This window comes from Trachurus japonicus, chromosome 4 (genome assembly GCF_045865225.1).
Source record: "Trachurus japonicus isolate A0001 chromosome 4, Traja_1.0".
NCBI lineage: Eukaryota > Metazoa > Chordata > Actinopteri > Carangiformes > Carangidae > Trachurus > Trachurus japonicus.
In genome coordinates, this window is record NC_140910.1 from 16,310,484 (window position 1) to 16,335,246 (window position 24,763).

The window sequence follows — 24,763 nt, forward strand, 5'->3', positions numbered from 1 at the left end:
TTCAGGTAGATCTGCTGCCGAGGATATAAACCCACCGCACATTTATGCTGCAGCATAAATCAACAAACATATATTATTCTGCTGGATTTGTTTGAAAAGTATAATAAAGATATCATCGTGGAAACAGCTGCATCATTTTTTGCAGTTTCTTCTGTAGTGCCACTCATCCTTTGGCAGCAATCCCAGCCCTGTTTCACTCATTAGGCCTGAAAGGCATTTGTCACTGGCATCCACGGTAAAAGAAAATCTAGAAATATGACTGTGTGCTGTACAAGTGTGGAACGTTGCCTGCTGTTTCAACACAATGCCCTGTGGTTTGTTTTGCTGCACCACCCAGAACTCAAACATTAGGGTGTTTGTGCCCGTACTGACAGACAGCCAGACTTTGCAGTGTTATGCCAAAACTAACTGCCTGTATCCTTGCAGGGATGGACCGTGAAAAATCAGACTCGGTTTGTCCTTTTCTAGCAGCGTTGTGCATAAACACAGCCGAGCGAGAGAGTCCTTTCTTTGTCATATTTGATCCTAGAGAAGAGAAAAAGTACAACAGCTCGGCTCAGCCGTTGAGCTCAGGTTAGAAGTCTAGTGTTACGAATCCTAACTCGGTAATCTGTGCATTTACACAAGTGGAAAGAGTAATGGGCCCCCGGCACGCTTCATCTTTTCAGCCCCGTGCTTCTTAGGATGCAGGACAGCTCCTTTGTAGTCTCTTCATTATGTGGAAATGATAATTATGCCCCAGTGGAAGCTAGCTTCACCAAAATATATTAGAGCCCTCATTCACATCCACTGATAATCAAGTCGTGACTGTCATGTTGAAATTTTTAATTTTCTGAAAGTGTTTGAGCGAGACATACTCACACGCACATAGAGGAAAATATTCAAAAATAATAAAACTCAACTTTTGCCGCCTGCCCCTCCAAAAAGAAAAAACACTTTACGACCTACAAAACTGCCCTAAAAAGGAAGACACGCACAAATGAATCATTCAACTTGATGCTGGTGTGTTCTGACTTTATTTGACATCACAGATAAGTCAAATGAGAGGAGGAGGAAGCACACGGGAGAGAAAACAAAGACGAGACTGAGCTGAACTTGGATCTCAATTTAGTCAGACCTCTCCGAACCCGAGGGTGCATTTACTTAAAAAGAAAAAAAAAATGCATGTTGAGATAATGACCATTAGAGGATAATTGGGCACTTGGTGCTGCAGTAGCCTTTCAAGTGTGCTGCAGGGAGGATCTGCAGACGTGCTACTGGGCAAATTATCATTCCAAAGTCTGAGGAGCAGCACAAAGTCAATGACAGATTAAACTCAAACTAAATTAACACGAGAGTTACTCCATATGGCTACACATGGAATTAAACTACAGCCAAGCTCAATGTTTGAGTTTCTAAAAACAGAAGCAAGAAGTCTTTCCATCTTACTAATTTCCTGTTCTATCTTTGACCGCTTGTGGGAAAAAAGGGAAGAAAAAAAAAACAATCTTGAATTGTTTGTCTGTCAGATGGATTTTGTGTTTGCTTTCATAGCTTCCTAACAATGCCGCGAGCGTGGAGGAAGGGATTTGGCTGACTAAATCCAGGTCAGACATAGTCAGATTACCCTCCTGATCTGTCCAGAAAATGCCAACATCCAACGTACAAAACGGACGGTCTCTCAACGCTCCATCATGAGAGAGGGAGAGAGAGGGAGGGGGAAAAAAGGAAAAATGACAAGAAATATATTGTTTTAAAAAAGTAAACTGTATTATATTTGTCGTGTCTGGATATGATACAAACAGAAACAATCATATGTACATAAGTGAAAATAAAAACATCACAATTCACAAGAGTAAAAATGCAAAGTGAAAGGTATTGTAGAGCTTTAGTATAAGTGAGGCTGTTGCAGAGTTTCCTAATCTTTCAATCGTCATGGACTTTAATCGGAGAGAGATTTAAAGTAACCCTGAGTTGTGGAGGGATTGGAGAAAATGGCATCCAAAGACAATTAAAGTCAACTGTTTTGAAGGACTTAAAGAAAGGGATTTGCTTCAAAGCCTCCCAAAACTACGTGGTCAGAGTCAAATGGAAACAAGAATATATTCGGGAAAGTCTTTTAGGAATTAAAAAGGTGAGAAATAATAGTAAAAGGACCTGAAACTACAACAGCCACTACTTCTGTCTTCATGATCACCATCAGCGGGGTTATAATAATCAAGTGCATTCTGTTTTCTGAAGTGTTCCTCTTGGAGAAAAGACTGCATTTTAAGTAACATCAGTCTTCTTTTCTTTGGCGGCGGTGCTGTGGATGAAGTTAAAGTTTCAGCAATCCTATCTGGAAAAGCACAGCGCTTATTACACAGCTCAATTTCCAATTCTCTCACAGGTACGCACACAAACACACACACACACACACACACACCCAGACACAGAATACAAAATGAGGCCGCAGCACAAAACAATCTCCCAGACAGACTCAGTGATACAAAAACACATAGACAAAAAGGCAAAGGCAGACTATTATGTGAGGCTGCAGAGGGATAGTAGTAACTATTCATACGGTCCTTTATAAGGAATAAGCAACACCATCTTTCAGTCCATTAAAGGACATGCGTCGCACAAACAGAGATGGTTATCTCCATCACATTACACGAAGCTGCTGTGTGGTGAAATGGAGTGGCTGCTCGACAGAGGCAGGCTCCATGCCATTATACCACCCCAGAGCGGGGAGCTATAATTGCAGTGGGAGAGTACAATCAGGTGCTGTGTTTGTCTCTGCTCTAATCTCTATATCCTGCCTGGCCCCTTTCATACACACCAAGCTGCCGTTTTTCGTCCAGCCTTTCATCTGACTGCTCGTGGGGAGTCTTTTTAGTTCATATCTGTCAGAATTCAAACCAGAGTTTTTTTTTTTTTTTGTGCTTTTAGGATAAACCTGAGGCGAATAAATCTGAAACATAGCTGACCCACGGCTCCAACATCTATTGTGACGAGAGGTTTTGTCAGTTCTAGTGCTTTATTCTCATCTGATAAAATGCCAGAGCAACCTTTGCACCTGGTGTCACATTGTGTCGCCTCCTTGCTGTGATTCTGACATTTACAGACACAAGCTACACGTTTTTTGTTTTTTTTCTGAGCAAATGAGAGTACAGTCAGCACACAGCCAATTAATAATGCACCGCACAATCAAATTCCTTCATGTTTATGGTCCCGTTATGACCCAAATACTTCATCTTAACTGTGTTAGCTGCAGACCAGACTCTTAAAGGGAAACAGGGTTTATAGGACCGTCTCAACAAAAGCCTGGCCTCTATACAAAGTGGAGTTCAGTGCATGATGGTGAGAGCTGTAAAATGCAGGCTAAGCAGGATTACTTGCCTGCCATGCTTCACGTGGTTTCACTGTTGCACGAAAGTACAGTACAGCGCTTGGTCAGGATTGAGTGCAATACTACTTTTAGAAGAAAAAAAAAAAACATATAAGAAGAAGAAAAAAAAATCACTTCTTTATGTCCTCGGGTATTTGGAAAAGACGGAAATTCACTTCCTCTCCTGGTGCTCCCAGAAACATTTTAGTCCATTAAAAAGGCACCTAACAGAGAAATAACCGGGAGCCTGTGCCTGGATTCATGTCTCTCTGATTAAGTAAGAGAGCAATCATAATGCTCCTGGAATGTAACCAAAAATATATTTGTTTGTTTTTTTCCAAGGCACAGTTGTCAAGACTCCTACCCCTGCATATACTGATTAGAGTATGGAGTTTTACATTCATTTAAAAAAAAAAAAGAGCTTCAGCTGGGTTTTGTTTCCTGTGAGACAACAGAAAGTCAGGCTGGGGAAGAAACTTTGGACTAACTAGCCAAGAGAATTTCAGTGTTACAGTAATATATCTGAAAGGCACACGCAAACACAAACAACAAATAAAAAAAACAAAAATGTTCGTGATTGTCACCTTTAAGAATAAAACCTATAAGATGGTACATGAAGGGTGACTACAGGTGAAGGCGTCGGGGTGACGAGGCAAACGGAGGTCAGAGGTTGCCGTCGTCGAGCATCTTGTTGACGCCGTTGCAGATCCTCTGCAGGTGGGCGCGGTAAACCTCCGACGGCCCGTAGAGCGTGGCCAGGAAGTCACAGTCAGCGAAATGATTAAAGACGTGGTTGACTCTCGAGTGGCTCTTGGCTGTCAGGTGGCGCTTGATGGCCTGGTGTAGTAGTTCACGGCACTCGTTCAAAATTGCGCTCATGACGCGGCGGTCAAAGGTGAACTCGATCTGATGGAAACTGACTGCCGTCATGGCCAGAGTGTGGACTTTCTTCCTGTGAGACACCAGAGAGAGAGAAGAGAGGCTGTCAGTTTCTAATTCTGGCTGGAGCAGCAGAAGTATGTAAAAATAGAAACTGCTGTCTTATGATTTTCTTTAGAAAAGTTTTACTACCCCCATATATCAGTTATGGTATTGTCCTCCACAGCGATACATCTCCATGCTAATATAATCACCATTCTCCATACAGAGCGCTTATGTCAGCTTCACATGCCTCCAAGCTGAGTTTCACTATTTTAGAGGGAAATATATAAACTGATGTAAAAACCAATTTCCTTAATTTGCTTCCATCAGCAGGCAAAAACTGTTCTTGAGCTGCAGTGGCCTCCACTTGAAGCTCTAAAGCAGGATAAGTCCGTTTTTGTTTCTCAGGGGCTCTCATTCTGATATACTATTACACTATTCAATTATAATGATTAATTAAAACTATAATTATAATGAAAGTTTGATGAAAAACCACTCACATTTGTGTGTTAACTATAGAGGACTACACAAACCTTAACCTTTGCCCTCTGGCCAGTGTGAATGTCTTGAGCAAGTCAATGGAAATCCATACAATAGTTGCTGAGATATTTCAGTCCGGCCACCTGACCACCACTGCCTCCCCTAGAGACATACCAACACCACAGCTTGGTTTCAGTCATTGTTTTACAGGAGGAAACACAACTATTTCTTGACAAACACCAGCTGTGGCTGGTGCAGTCACTTCCTCTTCAATGACTTAGCAAGTTGTTAGGTGGATTCTGGAGCTGGCTGTTTCCCTCCGCTTCGACTCTTATGCTAAGCTAAGCTAAGCTAATTGCCTCCCAGCTCTAAGTGGTATAATCTGATTTTCCCAAATCCCATAAAAGGGACCCATTATGCTTTTCCTGCTTTTCTGACTTTTAAATACATTTGAAAATTGGATACTTGCTTTAGAGGACGTGGAGCTGGAAGTGCTGTATCATGAGGTAGGTGCGTGTTGAGGTAACCCCTGGGGGCAGTTTCAGGCAGCTCTGAACCGCTGCAAACACTTACGTTTGGAGAGTTTTTTCTCAAGTCTCATTTTGTAACGTCACAAGTTCAGAGGAAGTCCCTATATATAGTTTGGGGTTGAGGGGTGGGGGCTGAATCTCAGCGTTTCAGAGCGAAGCAGGGAAGAGCCAGAATGGAGGAGTACACAGACAGCTTGTATGCAATGAGTATGCACTTTTTTATTGATAGAAGCTTTCAATATTGCCTCACTGGGGTCCAATATCATATTAAAAGTCCCTGAAATTAGCATAATAGGTCGTCTTTAATGACTGTTGCTGCCTACCTGAAGTTCTCCACCAGAATCAGCTCCTCTGTGTTGAACTGGTTGTTTCTGTAGAGCACTCCCAGCTTCACCACCATCTTGATCAGGTTCTTGATGATCTTCTGGGACTCTTTACGGTTGCGCGTGTACTCCTTGGTGACGCGGTACAGCTCGTCCAGCACTTCGCTGCTGGTGTCGTCGATGAAGAGGTTGGCCACGCTCTTGGTGGCCATCTTGCTCATCAGCTTCTTCTGCGCCTGCAGGGCCAAGCTCTTGGTGCTGAAGGAGTCCATGGTCAAGTCTGGATCAAGATGAGATGGAGAGAAATAAAAAGAGGCAGTCAGCCTTGTTAAATACTTGTGAGTGGCAGGCAGCAGGCGTTTTTCATGCAGAAATATTTTGAAAACATCTTTGTCTGCTGGTGAACTAGAGATGAAAAGGAGCGGAACTTTTCCTCAAATGTCCATTTAAACTTTCCCCTCCTCAAAGCAAAAAGGGCCAAACATATATTACACTAACAGCCTGCAATGTGTGAGGTTATTGCAAATAACATCTTCACTAATACCGTTTAAACTCCAGGGCCAAGAACTGTCCCCTTTATCAGATAATGAGCCGTGGCAGCTGTCAAATTAGTCCCAGAAACCCTCTGGCTCAGAGCCTACAAGGTAGTTAGCGAGGAAAGTGTCATTACGCGAGTAGGACTAAAAGTCAGATACGGCACGACCATGTGAAGCTGACGATGTCAACCCGGACATCTCGACTCCTGAATACATTCAGAGAACAAGGTGTGCCTAAAAAATAAAAAAAATAAAAAAGTAAGCAGCAGACAGACGGCGGCAACTCATTCACGGCACGCGTGCGGCTTGATTTATGTATGGTTCTGTGTTTGTGTTCCTGTGTTGATGAGGTAAGGCGGGGGTGACTCAGTGAAACGCTGCGCCCATGATGGAGGCTCATAAATATTGGTGGGGTGGGGTGTGGGGTCAAGTCTACAAGCATACCACATCTCGATGCACGGTGCAGGTCACTATGGGCTTATACTCTCTGTTTTTGAAAAATGAAAATGAAAAAAAATGAGAAAATGAATCTATTTTTCCCCCATACTCTGTCTCTCACCTTCACACGCCTCCAAGGATAACCTGAGAGTAGAGGAGAGTAAACACACAGCAAAAGCAATGAAATTTGCTACAGATATTCAAGGTCTCTGCAGGACGAATTCTAACAAGCACCGTGATCCCCCTGACTTCTCCTATAGTGCCATCATCCGGTCAGAGTTTTCACTTATGGTGCCCATACTGGGGGAATGGATGCTGCGACTGATCGGTCAATTCTCATTAAAAATACATGATCAGCAGCAGATTGGAATAAATTCTTCTTGTCACGATCACCTGTGGTTGATACGGCGCTGTCTGTGGCTGAGGGAAGCGCCGTGGTCCGTGTAGGGCAGCAGCCTCGCCTCCTCCCACCTGGATTCACTGCGCCCAGACACGACGGGTCACCAAAACATGACATCATGTCGACCGTGTGTAATGTGCGCCTTCTGCAGTGCATGCCAAAAATGATTGAGCGATATTGGCTGATCTGTGGTTGATATCAAAGATGATTTGGTATCAACATCATCCTGGTATCCCTATAGCCCCGTACAATGAGTCCTATATATCCCCAAATGTTGACAATACCTGTTCTTCACAAAAACAGCACACAGGAGAGAGAAGTCTGCATTATGATTTATCAGGTGCTGCTCCTCAAACTGTGTCATGAATTGAAAACTGTGAGTAGCAAAAGCTGGCACTGAATATATGCACCAATTTAGCAAACATTTAATATTTGAAAAGTTCGGCTTCATTTGTTCCAGAAAAAAATGGGTTTGAAGAGAAACATGTTTGTATTCCTCAAAGTGAGCCACTGGATAACATCATGCGTCTGTGAGAAAAATGGTACCCAGTTTTATTGGGATGATTCAGAGGAATCATGGAAACACATATGCAAATATGTAAAAAGGCGTTTTTCAACCCCGGGGAGAAAAATTTGCATAAAAATCAGGCTCAAAAAGTCAGATCTTATTCCCTTCATACATCTCTCTGTCACTGAAATGCTAAATGTGGCCTAATAGGCGACTGCCACAGTGAAAACAAAATAATCGTGTTTAAGCAAAGTGTCCCATTCAAATCACAATAGGGGATTAATCTTAATACAATATCCTTCCAACACTAAAGCGTCTCTCTGCAAATCTGTTTGACTGGCAAATTACCTATCTCTGTGCTGGAGAATAATAAAAGTGCAGCAGACAGAATGAGCAGTGACATACCCCTGCTGGGTGACGTGTGACTTTTACTGTTGTTGGTACTAGAAGGCAGCGCCACTATAGTGTCTGACTTTCATCCAGCTCTCGCTCTCTCTCTCTCTCGCTGCAATGCCATTCTAAGAATATCAATAAGACTCCTTGGAGAGGGTGTCAGCAGGATGCTTCCCAGGGAGGAGACACATGAGGAGAAAGAGAGCAAAGACCGAGGCAGGGAGAAATAAAAGGCACTGTGTGTGTGTTGTGTGTGTGTATATATCAATCCTGAAACATTGGGGGAAATGTAGGTGCTGAATGAGAGGTCATTTATATACCGGTACTGCCTCTTCGTGCTGGTCTGGATCTAGTTTCGCCGCCTCTCTCTCTCGGTGCAGGTGCTGGATGTTAAATCGGGCCTCTCGCTGCGCTGATCAAGGATCACTGGCAGATCCCCATCCACTGTTTCGCCATGATTGTAACTCTAAACTTGCCGAGCCGCACTTGTTACAGAAAATCCTGCTCTGATGCAATGTATGTGAAATGGATAAAAAAAAAAAAGGAGAAAGACACTAATGATCGGGCTGAGAAAATAAATAAATAAATACACAGAACTCTGCAGATATTTATTTCTATACGAGGGGCAACTGAAAACAATGGGTAAGTCCTGCCATCACCCTGTAATCACAACAATCCTCCGGAGGAGAATCACTCACGGCAACAGGGCGAGTCTGCTTTTACCTCCCTTTCTTCCCTCTTCACGCCTCTGCTGATGGATGTACAGGAGTTTAGAAAAGTGCAAATGGGTAATGGGTACATTAAGAAAAGCAACCTCTTTCTCAGATTGGGGTGGGGAGGGAGGGAGGGAGAGGGAGGGGGGTTGATTTCACAGTGCTCATTAAAATCCACTCTCGCCTGGGACCACAGCCATCATAGCTGTCAACCCGCATGAACAACAAAAAGGAGAGAGAGAGGAGGAGATAAGAATGAGACGGGGAGGAGTGCTTGTCTGTCAAGCCCGTGAAAACAAACACTTTAAAACATGGTTGCACTTTGGATTGTTTGTCTGATATTTCACTCAATGCTCAAGTGTGACATAACAGCCCCCTGGTGCTCTTATCTCAAGGATGGAGGGAAATCCTCACTGTGCTCTTGCTTCCTCCCCCACTTCATCTCCCCAAGGCAAGAAAACTAAAGGCTTTGTGAAAAAAAAAAAAAAGGTCCTCCAGGGAAAAATGCTCTGCGTGATGAAACAGTTTTTGATCAAGGAATCATTTTTTTTGGTAACTTCGCAGCATGAGAGTGGTTAGTGCCGAATCTAAACAACCTGTGAAGTCTAGCGCCCGGGGACATTGTGGGCAAAACCCTGACACAATGTCTCCATAGTATATACACAGGCGATATTTTAACCAATTTAAAGTAGAATAAGACATGACAGCAGCAAATACTACTGAGAGCGGATGCAAAATATACAAGCCACAGTCATCGCAGCACGTAGAAATCGCACAAGAACAAACATCTGCGCACATATATGCATACACATCATCACTGATGGGCCTGCTTTGCCGAGCAGCTGAAAACCAAAATGAAAAACAAAGACAGACCGAGGCATAATAACTCAGCGTAATTACAGCAGTTAGACAAGCTACAAACTCATCGGCTCACTTAAAAAGCCAGCATGCATTCACACGTATGAGAATGCCAAAGCTCAGCAAACATGACTCATGGAAATTAAACCAGACCCTGCACAGTGCTGGATGGATGTCTTGTGACAGTGGGAGAGTCCCTGGGTAATGTACCCTGGGACTCTCTCAGCCTCCTGCAGGTGCAGACAGCACTGTCAAGCATCACAGCATGGCTGAGGTAAAAAAAAAAAAAGAAAAAAGAAAAGAGTAACCCACTCGTCCTCTATAGTCCTTTGAGGATTAATGAAGCAGGGTCAGATGAAGCTGGATGGGTCCTTTATTATCCAAGTTTCATTTGCTTTGCCTCTTTGGACTTCAGGGCAGGTAAAGCTGATGTCAGGATTGGGGACTCTTCAGCCCAAAGCTTTTCACAATCCATTTGGGGAAACGGGAAAGAGTGGGATGACAACTCCTACTGGCTGTCATTTTCATTTAATATTACTATGATGTGGTCACTGACAAGACCTTTGAGACTGATGCAGTGAGTAAGGTCTGCAAAAATCTTCAGGGTTTTATATCTTAAAACCCACAAGCTAGATTTGGAGTGTAACATATCTAAATGCCACCAAATCCCACTGTTTAAATTCTGTTTATTTATGAACCAACATCAAGGTGATTGTACGATAATGAAAAATATCACAGATTATTAATGATTTATACATTGAGGCTGTAAAAAATAGTTAGTAGTAGACTTAAGTCATGTGGCTTCCAACTTGTGGATCAGGACCCAAAGGGGTCGCAAGATGAGAACGAGTTTAGTATTTCCGACTTATTGCCATATTTCCTATCTTTGTCAAATGACAGATATATTATCTGTCCAGCCATCACCCCCCTGGTAGACGTAAAGAATGAAAACACTAAATTCGTCGATCACACATAAGGATACAGTCACCAACCGGCCAGATTGGTTTAGCACAAAGACTTGAAACAAAGGGAAAACAGCCACCCTGGCCCATCCAAAGTAAATGACATTCAACTACTACCGTTCCCCTGACTTCCAGCAAACAATCTGACAGGGAAAATCAATCTTTGGTTGGCCTGCTCTCTAATAATGCCTCTACTAGTTTCATTTTAAGTGGTAATACTAAAAAAAAAAAACTGAGAGCCACTAGTTAATCCTATAAAACATCAGAAGATGTAGAGGACATAGTATTGCAATTTCAAAGCAGAAGACAACTTCTTATTGATTTGTCAAGTCACAACTGAACCATATGAGACTGAATGAAAATTCACGACAACCTGGAAACAGTGAATGTTTTACATTTTTAAATCATCAATATGAAACTGACTATTACTCAAATTTAATCAACTGATCAATAGTTTTAAAATTGTACCATTTGATATGTTCTGTGACATCACTGTCGCTGTGGTTTTTCTCGTCTGTATTGGCTCATCGATTCAGAAAACCAAGAGAAACAACATAAACCTTCCACACTATACTTGACATACGTATATCTCCTTTCTTCCTGCTCATATTTAGGGTAAATCCAACACGATGAGAGCGTGGCATTGGTTTTCCATGAGGGGCGTTGAGCAGAGTCCAGGATGCAGCCTCTGCATCGACTGTACTCGCTTGTCAGTCAAAGGTGTGACAGGTGAGAACGGGCCAGAAATTGGATACACCTGTAGCTTCCGCCCACTCTAAACTATGCCATCATGCCTCGTGAGGAACAGGAGGCCACAGCACCCAAAATATCACCACTCCAGTACCTGCTGCCAACTCAAACAGCTTGGTGGATACTGATAACAGCCAGCACAAAGGGAAAATCAGCAAAGAATGCGTTTCTACAGTGCTGCTTGGACACCACAAGTTGCTAAAAAAGCTTTGGCAGAGATGGCAGAACTTTCCATGACACTTCATATTACAAGTGATTGGTTGATGGCAGCAGAAAATGTCACGACTTTTGTGCTCTACAGGGATCACTAGTCACACGGATCAGGACATTGTGACCCTGAAAGAGACGACTCCATCAGCAGACACAATCTTTACTGCTACAGAGACTGAGAAAAGCTCTGTATTCTGCTATCTAATCAAAAAAACATGTTAAGGCCTGATTAATATCATTTCTTTTTTGAATCAAGTCCCTAACAGTCTCAAAAGCGTAATCCTCGCTGATCCAGAGATCTGAGACACAACCCGTGTAACTGAGACGTCCCCAGTTTGAGTCCAGTCGATGACCTTTACTATACAGTATGTCCGTCCCCCTCTTTCCCTCCCCACCAACTCCCTCCTGCAGTTTCCTGCTGCTGCCGACTGTCCAACAGATGAAAAACACTATAAATAGAATATGTTAGAAGCTTAAGACAGTTCAAAAAGTACACAGGTTTTCAAAAGCCTTCGTGCTCTTGAATTGCCCCTCGGGGATAAATAAAGTTTTTTGAAATTGAAATTGAATTCAGTGATCTGCTTGTTTAGTCCAGAACCCAAATTCATTCTGTCCAGTGTCAAAGAAGACAAAGAAAACCAGAATATATTAAAATATACAAAACAAAAATATACAAAACAAAACATTAGAAACAGTTTTTTTGTGTTTTTTCCTACTAACGAAAAAAAAAAAAAACTACAATCAAATTTTCTACCAATTGATTTTCTGCCCCTACTAATCATTTCAGCAATAAAACTATTAAACGCATGTTTTAAACAGTCCCTGTACAGAAACATTGACGCTGAAACTCAAAATGTTACGTTTTGTTGATTCGTATATTTTCCCAATTATTCTTTTAGCCCTGAACATATAAAAAAATATATATATCACCATTTCACAGCGCCCAGGGTCATGTCATCCTATTTCTGTTTATGGAAACAATGGTCTAAAAATAAAAAGATATTGATTTTAACACTTTCCAACACAATATACAGTAATGAGAAATAACATACCGAGATAAATCAACACCTCTGTGACACGATGCTAGCAAAAAGTAAACATGACAAATGTTTATTGTAAGGCTGCCGAACTGGATTGGATGATGATGTGCTGTACACACTTATTGCACACATATTGTATTTGCTCTGCTGCCTTTTGGTAGAACTCCCACAAGTAAAATGTAAATAGGAAACAGCCAACGTGTGAAGGCGGGGAGTCTACGGTACCACTCTCCTACCTTTTCCAGTGCCAATTACAATAAAAGTCTCACAACATCGCACTGTTGCCAAAACAAAATGACAACAAAATTGTGAGTTTGTTTAGAGGCAGGGGCGGAGAAAAAGCGGATGTCATTATAATGAATTCCTATCAGGGAATCTTGAATGAGAAAACTTCTCCCTCCACAGATCCTCCTGTGCTGTATGATATAATCCGTCACTGATTTGAGAAACAATAGACAGTCCTGGTTGTTATATAAGGTACATCCGTGCTTTGTGTTCAGAGAGGACAAGTAACCACTCAAATGAGCTGTACTACTGGAGCCACTCCACTGTTAGGGAATCAACAGCAGGATTTCAGGACAACAGAACGCTGCAATTTCATCTTTCATCAAGTTTTATAGTGTTTGTTTCACTCTTCTCTTGAGATGTTGCATAACAGAAGAGGTGCTGACTGCTAATAACAGAGGCAGTGCTGGTGCTGGGAACATTGTGCGTGTTCACAATTGTATATGGCAGGAAATCTATGTAATGGTCTATTCGTACATACACTCACTTGTCCAACATGAGAGCCGTAATTGAACGCAGATCAGATGCAGCGCACGTACGGCTACATACTACATACAGACTTTCAGATGCGGTCTGTTTTTTTTTTTTTTTTTTTTTAGTATGTGCCGTTTCGTTCTCATCTTCCCACACAGTCATCATCTGTGAAGATGTGTGCAGATCTGCTGAGAAAGGAGGCAATCAGTGCCTTTCGCTCAGACACTGTGCCCCTTCCTACCCTTTTTTTTTTTTTAAAACAGTTTTCTCAGATCTGCCAGAGCCCGCAGAACAATTAATAATTAACACATCGGCATATAATGGATCGGGGATAAATAATTCAGCCTGCCGATTTGGACTAAAATAGACCTGAGGCTAAGAGGACTCTGCTTCATGTGCAACAGGTTGGGGCAGAGATGTGAGGCGGGGATAAAGGCCGGACTATCAGTACATTAAGAGGCCGTGGCTGCAAGCCGATGACTTTAATTTAGGAACATCAGTCAGACTTACGCATGCATAATAAGGCTGGGAATACAGTAACTGCTGCTCTGCCTAGGGGCCAACACAACACTCACTGACAACATTTGTTCAAGTATTAAAATTCATAAGTGCGTTGTTTTATGGTTACAACTGAGCTGATTTTAAAGAGTACATCTGTGAATGAAGAAAGCATAATATAGAGAGAGTGTAAAAAAAAAGGCCATTCCAGTCTCATGTGATTTCACTTTGACTGCCATGTTCGAGTTTTAATTACATATTATTTACAATATAATTAGCATCTAAAACAGCACTGCAAACAAGGCAAGACATAATAAAGGTGCTAACCGGTGCTTGAGCTATGACTGATGTCTGGGCCAATGACATTTTAATTAAGGCCACCATAAGAGCAGGGCATATTATGACTATTTTTTTTTTCAGTCCAAGCCTCGAGAGCATAATTTGTTAACTTAGTATGTTAATGGAGTGGCAAATACCAGAGTGCTTGGGTGCAAGAACAGCAGGGATGGAGATGGAGAGTGAAAACATGGGGGGGGAATATGAGAGGACATGACTGTGACTAATACATGACTCAACTGGGATCTCAAATGAGTTTAGTCTATTGGCAGATAGCACTGTCCCTCACTCTGTTTCAAACAATGCCATCATATTTGCAGCAGGTCATGCTGCTCTGCTCTTTCAGACAAGGCCACATGCTCCAGAGTTTTTCGGGTTTCCAGGGAAACTGCAGGACACCTGCGTGCTCGGCTGAACTTTGCAGCCTAGTAAAAAGCAGGTCAAACACCTCTCTTGTCTTGTCAATGAGTTACCATGGATTCTCCTCAGCAGGAACAACTGTCTCTACCACTATTGCTGCAATTTCAAGCTCTGCCCTTAATGAAACTGCATGGGGAATGTCTGGCAACGTGACTGCATTGTCCTATTCTAAAAGACTCACAGAGGAGGGGATCTGCACAGATACAGTTACACTGAAAAATACATAGAGAGGCCCAGAAGCCTGGGCTTAATCCTGCTGGGCAGATATTGTATATTATTATTTATTGTCTCTCAGTCATATTCTGCTGCTGAAACTATTATAAAGCCATTGTGAAGCACAAAGCTATGATTAATGAAGAAAAGCAAATACTCATTAAAGCCAGTCATGAGTGAAATCTAAAACAAATGGACTTCTATTGTACTGTATTGCACTTTCACTATTATTCCACGCTGCCCAAAGCAATGGATGCCAATTTTTTTTATTTAAGGGCTGTAAATCACAATTATTATTTTCAATCACCATATTGATTAAACGATTCATCTTTGATACAACAAAAGGTCAGATAATAGTGAAGGTGTCCATCACAAGCTAAAGATAGCTCCCTTCACATTGTTTAAATCCCTAGTCAGTCACATGCAAAAAAAAGAAGCAACTTATAATGTCAGAAATTGCAAGTGCAAGAAATGCCCATTTAAATTTCCAAGGAAAGTAGTTACAAATAGCAACTAATCGAATCAGCTGTCCCAAACTACAAGGGTATATACAGTACAGAGAAACAGCAGAAAACACTCACAGCTGAGAAGCTGCAACTATGATTTATTTCATAATTATCAAATTATTTGCTGGACTATTTAAGTTACCTCCAAGTCCCAGATCTACATTTTGACGGCTGCAACTTTGCATAGTGGTAGCTATTCTAGTGGTCCCACAGCTATTCTGGGATATTAGCTATGTTTTGCCTTGAGTCAGCTCGCTGCTCCTCAGCTGACGCCACCAACAACAAAAGACACAAAGGAAGCCCTGGCAACTAAAACAGGGTAGGTTGGAAAACGCCAAATTATTTCACCACTGATACAGCTAATGCAAGGAGAGAGGCAACTCCAAGTGCTAATGCAAGGCCATAATTTATTTGACATGTCTGTTGAGGCTATGCATGATAATATGTGCTACTACCTGCCATAGCCCAGGGTTGCACAGTGAAGCCATTCATCCACACTCAAGCCTTGTTCTGGAGAGGAGCTTTACAATGTAAACACAGCAATGTGTTATAAAACATATCACTGTTTGCAAAACATATGTCGTCACCCTTTTCAGTCTTGGTTTGCAGTGGATTACACTGGGACAACAGAGGCTTACTGTGTGTTAAAACAAGCAAGAATAAAACCATCGTCTTTATCTATATTTATTTTCTTGCTTGTCTTGCTTTAACACTTCCTGCATAGTAGAGGCATTGTGCATTCATAATAAATGCAAAACAAATTGTCTGTGTTGACCACTTATGCAGTCTGTGGTTGGCCAACAAATCATTTTTAGTTCTGATCCAATTTCTGTAAAAAAGAAAGAAAAAGAAAGAAAAAAGTAGGCTACAAGATGTATTACATCGAAAACAAAATAAAAAACAACACAGGAACACATTTTTAAGTGTTGTTTCTTGAGACATCCTCCACTTATGAGGAACTCGATCCACACTGAAATTACATTGGAGCAAATGGGTGTGCCACCTGACTAGATATCAAATGTTCCCTATGTTCTATGTGTTTTTCCACTACTTAATAGTTACAATGCCAAACCATATGATTTGTAAAACACAAAACTATTTGTTCAGTTTGACCTTCTACTCACTTTATATGGTAACTGCTGAACAGCAATCAGTTTCTAATTCAAACTTAACTGTCAGCCAATAAACCCTCATATCGCCAATGTCAATATCTCATTAAAATAATAATCACCCACAACCCACTGTAATGGGCCCGTCCACCATACAAGGTGAAATAAACATGTTTGTTGCCAGCTGCTGCTGCTAGCTTCATCATCATCATCATGATGCATCAGTGCTGCATCTGAATCACTTCCTAGCTGATAAATTCTAGAATTATGCTACTTCCGCTGACTTTGTTAAAAAAAAAAGAAGAAAGAAATAGAAACACAACCAAGCTTACTAATAAAACTAAATGTTATTAACTTAATTTAGTGGGGGGGGGGGGATGCTTTAAATTTGATTTATTTTTCTACTTATCTTAAGAGTGATTTGACCACAGGCCTCCGATAAGGAGCAGAATAAGAAAAAAAGAAGTGACCGTTGCTATGGCCGTCACTGCGCCTTGGTGTTTGATTTAAACCGGTCGACCGTTAGTTAAGTCAAAGCGACGTTAGGTGGACTCACCTTCCTCTCCAGCTCAGGGACTCACACAGGAGTGGGCAGCCGACAAGATGACAAGTTAATCTGAACCAAAACCTCTTCAAGTCTTCATCCTGGCAGCGCAGGAGGAGAAGGGGCTTCACAGCATGTTTTGTTGTTTGTTAGCTTGTTTTGTTGGAGCTTCTCGATGTAAAGAACAAGAACCGTCCTCCTCTTGTGCCTCCCTTTTTTTGTTCTTCTGTAACCGTGTATCAGGCACAGATGTGTGAATTATTGAAAGAGTGTTTCCTTGTCTCGGCTGCTGCTGCTGCTTTGAGATCGGTTACAAGAGTTTGTTGTAACCCGATTCCTCCCTCTTGTAAAAAAAAAAAAAAAAAAAAAAAAAGTTTCAAACTTGAGGGGGACCTGGAAATCAACAGATTGATGGGGGCTTGGGCCAATGAAGGAGCAACAAGGGGGAGGGCACCGGTCCAATCAAGCCAAAAAGAAAGGAGCGCTTTACAGCCAGCACATTCCCTGCCCCCATTTAGGGTTTCCAGTAATTATCCTGGTCCACTCCACGGTACCAAGGCTGAAAATTTCCCAGAGGAAACGGTGTTAAGGGAACAATGAGCAGGAACTCTGGGGAGCAATTTTTCTGTCATGAGTCAAATGATATATTGGCTTGTTAAATTACATATAACTGTGATATAGGCTAATAGTGAAAATATAATTTTTATATTTCATCATCTGCATGACATTTTCTAACATTTAATTCGCACCCAGGGTTGTCATAATTTTGGTGTGTGTGTGTGTGTGTGTGTGTGTGTGTGTGTGTGTGTGTGTGTGTGTGTGTGTGTGTGTGTGTGAGAGAGAGAGAGAGAGAGAGAGATTTTGTCGGCGGATGTTTTCAGGACAGGGGAAGTTTTTGCTCATTGAGGACACCGGAATTCCCGAGGTCAAAATAGTCTTCATGCAATGCATTGTTATTTCAACCATGAGGTAATGTTATTGTATGGATATTTTGCACGGCATTCAGCAATATAGATACAGATTATACTCCATTGTGCATCCAACTAATTGGTTGGACGTCTCTACCATAATAAAAGTCAACCTACTGTTAAACACCTGTGGTGATGGTGGAATGGATCTGGTGCGTCCTCTAGTGGTAACATACGATGAGTCCTGTATGATATCCCACTAAATGCACAAAAGGGATAGAGCCAGCCTGTATCAAACACACAAAAACAAATAGCAAGTATAGTTTATATTGTACAGTTTATAGCATAGTAGTGTCAGATACAAAAAGAACATAGAAAAAGTATTTTTTTTAAAATAATCTAATATTTGTTTTTATTCTTCCTTCCTTCAACACCGGCGATTTGTTTTAGTGGAATGCTTTTTTAAATGATTAGTAGCTAATATTGATGGTAGCTAATATTATAGTATTGACCAATCTACCAAATGTTTCCTTCATAGACTGTAAAAGGTTTCCTTGCTTCATCTACATCTGTTTTTTTGTTGTTGTTGTTGTTGAACTCCACCTCCCACAATCCTTAGGGTGAAGCAGGAAGATGACGTATTTTTGCTACGTGTCAGGAAGTTGTTTGCAGTCAACATGGCGGCGCAGCAGGGAGATGTTGATGAACTCTTCGACGTGAAAAATGCTTATTATATCGGTAGTTATCAACAATGTATTAACGAAGCTCAGAAGGTGAAGGTAGGTAACGTGTGTCAGCAGCTGGATGTTGTTGAAATGTTTTATTTTGTGTATTATCTGCCCACCCGGTTCACGGTAGCTAACGCTGCTCTCGCGAGCAACAATGCCAAAATATTATTTAATATTTGGGTGACATTTCAATGAATTAAATCTTTGTTGCACCTTGTGTTTTGTCACTGAAGCCGTCGTCACCAGAGAAGGAGACTGAAAGGGACATGTTTTTGTACAGAGCATACATTGCCCAGGTAAGCCCGGGTGCTAACATTACATTGAGCCCAGTTTCTTGTCATTAGCTGACTGTAAGTTATGTCTCCCATCTCAAATTAAAAAAACATAACCCCCATATGCTGTGTGCTTTTCTATGGCAGCGGAAGTATGCTGTTGTCTTGGATGACATCAAGGCCAATTCTCCACCTGAGCTCCAAGCTGTCAAGATGTTTGCAGAATACCTGTCGAGTGAAAGCAAAAGGCAAGAGTTTGCACTTTACATGTAGTTCACCAAAAAGCTGAACAGCATGCCTCACACAGACATTTTGTTAGTATGATGTACAGACTGTAAAACTCATTGTGCTAGTATTCAAACATTCATAGCTACAGAAATGAATATTGATTAGACTGCACACTAGCCACCAGCTAATACACATTATGACCTACATCTGATAATTAATACAACTACAGATCATAATACTGAAACTCTTAAATGCTCAATGTATCATCCAGTTTCAGCTTTTACAAGTTAAAACATTTGCTTTGTTATTGTATTAGAATTTATCACCTTTTCCTGAAGTTTTCTTCTTTTGTGCAGGGATGCAATTGTTGCTGATCTAGACAAGAAGATGGCTAAGAGTGTGGATGCTGCCAACACCACCTTCCTTCTAATGGCTGCCTCCATCTACTACCATGAGATGAACTGTGATGCTGCTCTTAGGACTCTGCACCAAGGAGAAAGCCTGGAGTGGTGAGAATTGATAATTGAATTTAAAAAATAGATTTTTTAAAAAAACAATCTACTTCGATTGGAATTGCAACAAAGATGACAGATAGTCATGTTTCATCCATGCTCCCATCATCAAATGTCATCAACAACCTAATGTGTTGTGTACACGCATCTAAGAACAGCTAAAACTGCGTCATCATTGATAATGGACGTGACTAAACAGGTTGGCCTTGGCCAAAAAGCATTGCATGAAGGGTGTCCCCAGCCAAAAACACTTGGTAGCAGCATCTACCACACCTGCCCCTCAGAGCTCTCTGATAAGACGCATGGTTTTTATGAGGTTGTAAGATGACTTAATCATTTGTTTATTTTTCAGCATGGCCATGACCATTCAGGTGTTGCTGAGTTTGGATCGTGTTGACCTGGCAAGGTATGGCTATGCTCATAAACAGTGGATGACTTTCATCACATTGTTTAGCCGGCTTCTTTTATGTAAAGGCTCAAAATGAAACTGAACTGGTTCTTCAATCTGTATGAAAACCTACGATATGTAATGTTAAATTTGAACCTGCATCATAAAAAGAGACTTTTCACACAAAGTCACAGACTTCGTATTTGAAATTATGACATTGGTATCTTCTTTTTCTTATTAACAGGAAAGAGTTGAAGAAGATGCAAGAGCAGGATGAGGATGCTACTCTAACCCAGCTTGCCACAGCCTGGGTTAACATTTCTGTGGTGAGGACACAGGCATCCATTCATTTGTAGAACACAGCTAAAAGAGAAATTATGAATAACTTCTGTATCATGAATTATTTGTAACCTTCCTAGTGCCCGTCCCCTCCCCACCCCATACATAATGAAGTGAACTGCATAATGGAAATTGAATTCCTGTTAGTGTGACTGACACAAGTAGCAATCAGGTTTGAAGTAGCTGGCAGACAGGGCAGTATATTACAATTCTTGCTGCAGTGTATAGCAATGGAAAATCATAGCAGTGTAAGAATGACTTCCTTTGAAACTGCTAATATAGCAAACTAAGTGGGTAACCCTGTCACCTGACCCTGACACCTTATAAAGACAAATTAAAACAATTGAACACCTGGGGTTACGCACTTGTCAGCATGGCCTCTGACTAGCACACGGATTATGTTTCTTCTTGCCCATGTTTGATTGAATTCTGCTTGTTGTTGCAGGGCGGAGAGAAGCTGCAAGATGCCTACTACATTTTCCAGGAGATGTCAGACAAGTACTCATCTACTCTGCTGCTTCTCAACGGGCAGGCGGCCTGTTACATGGCTCAGAATAAGTGGGAGGAGGCCGAGGGAGTGCTACAGGAGGCACTTGATAAGGTGAGATGACAGTTGAGTCTTTTGTTTTTGTCTCCTCCTCTCTTTGATATTAGCTGACACTGAACACACGGTGGTGTGCATGGACAGTTGTTTATTAAAGTTAAATCTCTTAATGGCTTGTTTCAGAGGCAGATAATAGTTTCATATCCTTCATGAATGAATGGCTGCTAAACAGGGGGGGTTGTGCCCGAGGAGATATGGATACAGGGTTGAATCTCATTACAAGCGGCATTGAATGATTTATTGTAAGGAAATATTAAAGAGGAGGGATTATGGAAAACAAATGTCTAGTGTTGCTCAATATGATGGATATATCATCTCAGGCAGGCAAAAGCATCTTGCAAAGTCTAAATCGTAATAGTCTGTGCACTCGACTGAGGCTCTCATTTGTACAGTTTGTCATGGTTCCTGTGTCAGTAGTAAAGAGGTTAGTGGTGTTTGAGTCGTTGTTGTGGCAAATGATAAGTGGCCTAATTTGTAAAGTACTGGTCCATGTCACAGTTTAGATAACCAAAGCACATCCATATCACTGAGTTATCCCCTGCTTCGGTACATTTTGTCCTGGCTTGTCCAAGCCCCTCTTCTGTTCAGAATGGCGCAGTTCTGTGTTACGTTCACTGTCCTCCACATTTGTTTGTGTTAATCCTGTGCAAATTTCCTGCCAGCATACCTGCCATGTGGAAGCCTTAGGCATCATCTAGATTAGAATGTTTATTCTATCATTTAAATTTATTGTACAGAGTACAAGTGTGGGAGATTCTGCTGTTATACCAAACAAACATGTCCGCCTGAAGAATATGATTTTTAGAGTAGGCAGGTCTGTAGCAATGCAAAGCCCTACTATAAATAATGCTATGTTGTTGTTTAATTGTTTTATTGAAAAATTGCCACATCTACAAAAGAAAATGTAGGAAATTGTGTGTTTTATGTATTATCATTCTAAAAACGGGTGAATATGTTGGATCCCTGCTTGGACATAGACCCTGGGTTAATGATGCCATCAGTGAGGGGCATACTACAGAATGAGCTGGTTAAATTTTCACAAAGTATTGGTTTTCCATTGATTTTTATCTCTCATTGAACACACAGAACATAACTGAACTTTAATGTTAGAGCACAATAATAATGCCAGAGCTATCTAAAACAGTTAGATTATTATATTATGATAAATGGAGTGACTAACAGGACTTACAGTGTTTGACACATACACGCAGAAATGTACTACACGTAATTTTCTTCCCCTTCCACTTTCATGGCAGATGTTAATGTTAGACTGGATCACTGCACTAGAGCTACTTGCATCACACTGTTTGTTCTCACGACAGAAGAAATTAATCATTTCTGCTAAGCACAATGTACTGCTCTCTCTCACTGTCCAGTATCCAGTTTTAGCGGTTTAGTGGTTTTAGCTTTCTGACTTCCTCACCATCTCTCTCTCTGTCTTCCCCCTTTTAGGACAGCAGCCACCCTGAGACGTTGATCAACCTCATAGTGCTGACGCAGCACCTGGGCAAAGCTCCCGAGGTGAGACTTTGGACCCAAGGCTGTTAAGGACAGCACTGCTTAACAGCCATCACTTTTCTTATGGACAGACTCTCCCTTGTTCAAAGAAGTCTTGAAAAATCTTTGTCCAATAACATTCTGCCTCTGAGCGAATATTCACATCTAAGAAACTTATGATACTGATTCAAAACAGGCAAATATGGTCAAGCAATTTCTTGACTGTGTTTGTTTTCTATCATTGAAAGTGTCATCTGTGCATATTTGCTGGTTTAGTGCTGTGTGTGAGTTTTATACCATTGGAACTCAGAGTTCACAAGATAAAGACTCAATTATCTTTCTACGTTTTGATGGACGTGATAGTAATGCAGTATAATGCTGACCATTGACTCAAAGCCATCATTAAAATGTTACCAGCTGTGATAACCACTGATTAGCGCACCTCACCCAAGGTTAACTGGAACCAAGTAGACGTTTTTTCTTTTCCTAACAAATCTAATCCTCCAGTACAGTATGTTAGGAAAGAGTCAGCTTTGAAATGAGTTATTTTAATGTTGTAAAAATCTAAGTTTGTCAGTCCTTGTGTTAAATGGCTTCCCAAAGATGGAAGATATTATTAATTTTCCTAGTCAGACGATTTTGTTCCATCTCCACTCACTGTCATCATTATGGAAATTAAGTCCTGAAATCTCAAAAGAACTCAGCACAATTCAACCACAACTGCACAAGATCAGCAGTATCCGAAGTACATCATGGTCTGAGCCAGAGTTTGAGACAGGAGGATTTAGTTGTGGTTTGATCTGCCAACAGACACAAATAACCCTTGGAGTTTGAGTGAAACATCATCTTTTTTTTCTTTCTTTTTTTTACTAATGAGCCTCCACCACTTCAAACTAGTGAATAGAGTACAGGTAACAACAACACAACTGCAGAAATTGGTTGTGAGAAACAAACAAAACAAAAATGAGCAAAACCGCATAAATATGTGCCCCAGTTCCTGATAAACAGGTTTTGTTGTTTACAAGCTTTCATTACCCTCGGGAGGGTTTTTTTCCTGTCATTTGTTGTCACTTAATAACATTAGTGTAATGGGTTTACTTCTTTCTTCAGGTGACCAATCGATACCTCTCCCAGCTGAAAGATGCACACAGAGCTCACCCATTCCTCAAGGACTATTTAGCTAAGGTAACTTGCTTTTTGCCCAGTGCGCTTGGTTACACTAGAATTGTAATTGTTTTAAATGTTTTTAATTGTCTGATTTTAACCATCCGTTTTGACTGGTCTACAATGCTAAAGCCATTTTTACTTATGAGTGTTAAAAAAAAAACCCCAACACAAATTCATAGCATGTAAGAGGAGAAATCAGGTTCACCTTTGACCTGTGTCCAGTGCTATTTCAGTTCACAAGGATCACGCACAGCTGTTGACAAATCTTCATAACCTTTACTCTGCTTGTAATTTCAATACCTGGCTTGATTGTTTTGATGGTCGGCCAGCAGGTGACCTTGGAGTAAAGCCAATTAGAACATTCAACTTCATCTGACCTTTGTTACATATTGTGTCAAACTTACACGTCTGCCGGGCGTCAAGTGGCGCAGTGGGTTGAGCCGGTGCCCCATATGTAGAGGCTAGTCCTCACTGCAGTCGGTTCGAATCGCGCATCGGGCGGCCCTTTGCTGCATGTCATTCCCCCTCTCTCTGCCTCCCCATTTCCTGTCTCTCACAACTGTACTATCCATTAAAGGCATAAGAAGCCCAAAAATATACTTTAAAGAAAAATGTACGTGTCTGTGCAGATGTAACATAAACATGCTGCAGCAGGGTTACAGTGTTACCAAACAAACCACAGCTGTTCCTATAGTCAGATGTTTTGCCTGGTGTTCAACTGTTTCCTCTGTTCTTTGTGTTTTTCCAGGAGAATGAGTTTGACAGACTATCCATGCAGTATGCTCCCACTGCTACAGCCTAAGACACCTGCTATCGCTCAGATGAGTCAACAATGGACGAAACCCTTCTCCAACTCTGTCACATAACCATTCTTGTTTTGATATTTTTACTAGGAAAAATGTGCTTAAATAAAACTATTTAAACCAGACTACAGGTCACAGTTCCTGTGGGGATAGATCAAACATGTCTGATTTGGATGAAATTCTTTTTACACTTTAATTTCTCTTATGGAAATCAACACATCTGTTTAATGTAAGCATTCCTTTAAAATGATAATAAATGTTTAATACGTTGTCTTTGAAGTGTGGGTTTGTAAACAAACAGACAGGCTGCAGATGCAGACATCATGAACTTAAGCCAAGGCTAGATTTCCAACTGGGCAAAACAGGCAGCTGCTCAGGGACGCCATATCCACAAGGTATCCAGCAACTTCAACTTTGCTGTGTTTTTTATTTATATACCTCTGAAATAGAATATAGGTTTTGTTGTAAATACAATGTTGATGGGTCATTAACGAATCGCACATATCTCCATTATATTTCAA

General features: G+C 41.2%; 2 protein-coding genes across 3 annotated transcripts; one reads left to right on the top strand and one right to left on the bottom strand.

The window, feature by feature from the left end:
• Window positions 1-1,725: 1,725 nt before the first annotated feature.
• Window positions 1,726-17,123, bottom strand: tnfaip8l1 (tumor necrosis factor, alpha-induced protein 8-like 1). 2 transcript variants are annotated; one of them, XM_085774352.1, is made up of 3 exons: window positions 16,809-17,123; window positions 5,604-5,883; window positions 1,726-4,301 (listed from the first exon to the last, which is right to left on the bottom strand). In XM_085774352.1, exons 2-3 carry the CDS (start codon window positions 5,873-5,875, stop codon window positions 4,013-4,015), a joined length of 561 nt encoding a protein of 186 aa, XP_085630478.1. In that variant the 5' UTR covers window positions 5,876-5,883; window positions 16,809-17,123; the 3' UTR covers window positions 1,726-4,012. The 2 variants fall into 2 exon arrangements, with proteins under 2 accessions (XP_085630478.1, XP_085630479.1); XM_085774353.1 differs by having other exon boundaries at window positions 16,805-17,123.
• A 1,245-nt stretch (window positions 17,124-18,368) lies between these two features.
• Window positions 18,369-24,509, top strand: cope (COPI coat complex subunit epsilon). Its single transcript, XM_085774359.1, has 10 exons — window positions 18,369-18,483; window positions 18,666-18,728; window positions 18,852-18,952; window positions 19,289-19,441; window positions 19,797-19,850; window positions 20,077-20,158; window positions 20,617-20,772; window positions 22,228-22,296; window positions 23,383-23,457; window positions 24,188-24,509. Exons 1-10 carry the CDS (start codon window positions 18,382-18,384, stop codon window positions 24,239-24,241), a joined length of 909 nt encoding a protein of 302 aa, XP_085630485.1. The 5' UTR covers window positions 18,369-18,381; the 3' UTR covers window positions 24,242-24,509.
• Window positions 24,510-24,763: the final 254 nt, after the last annotated feature.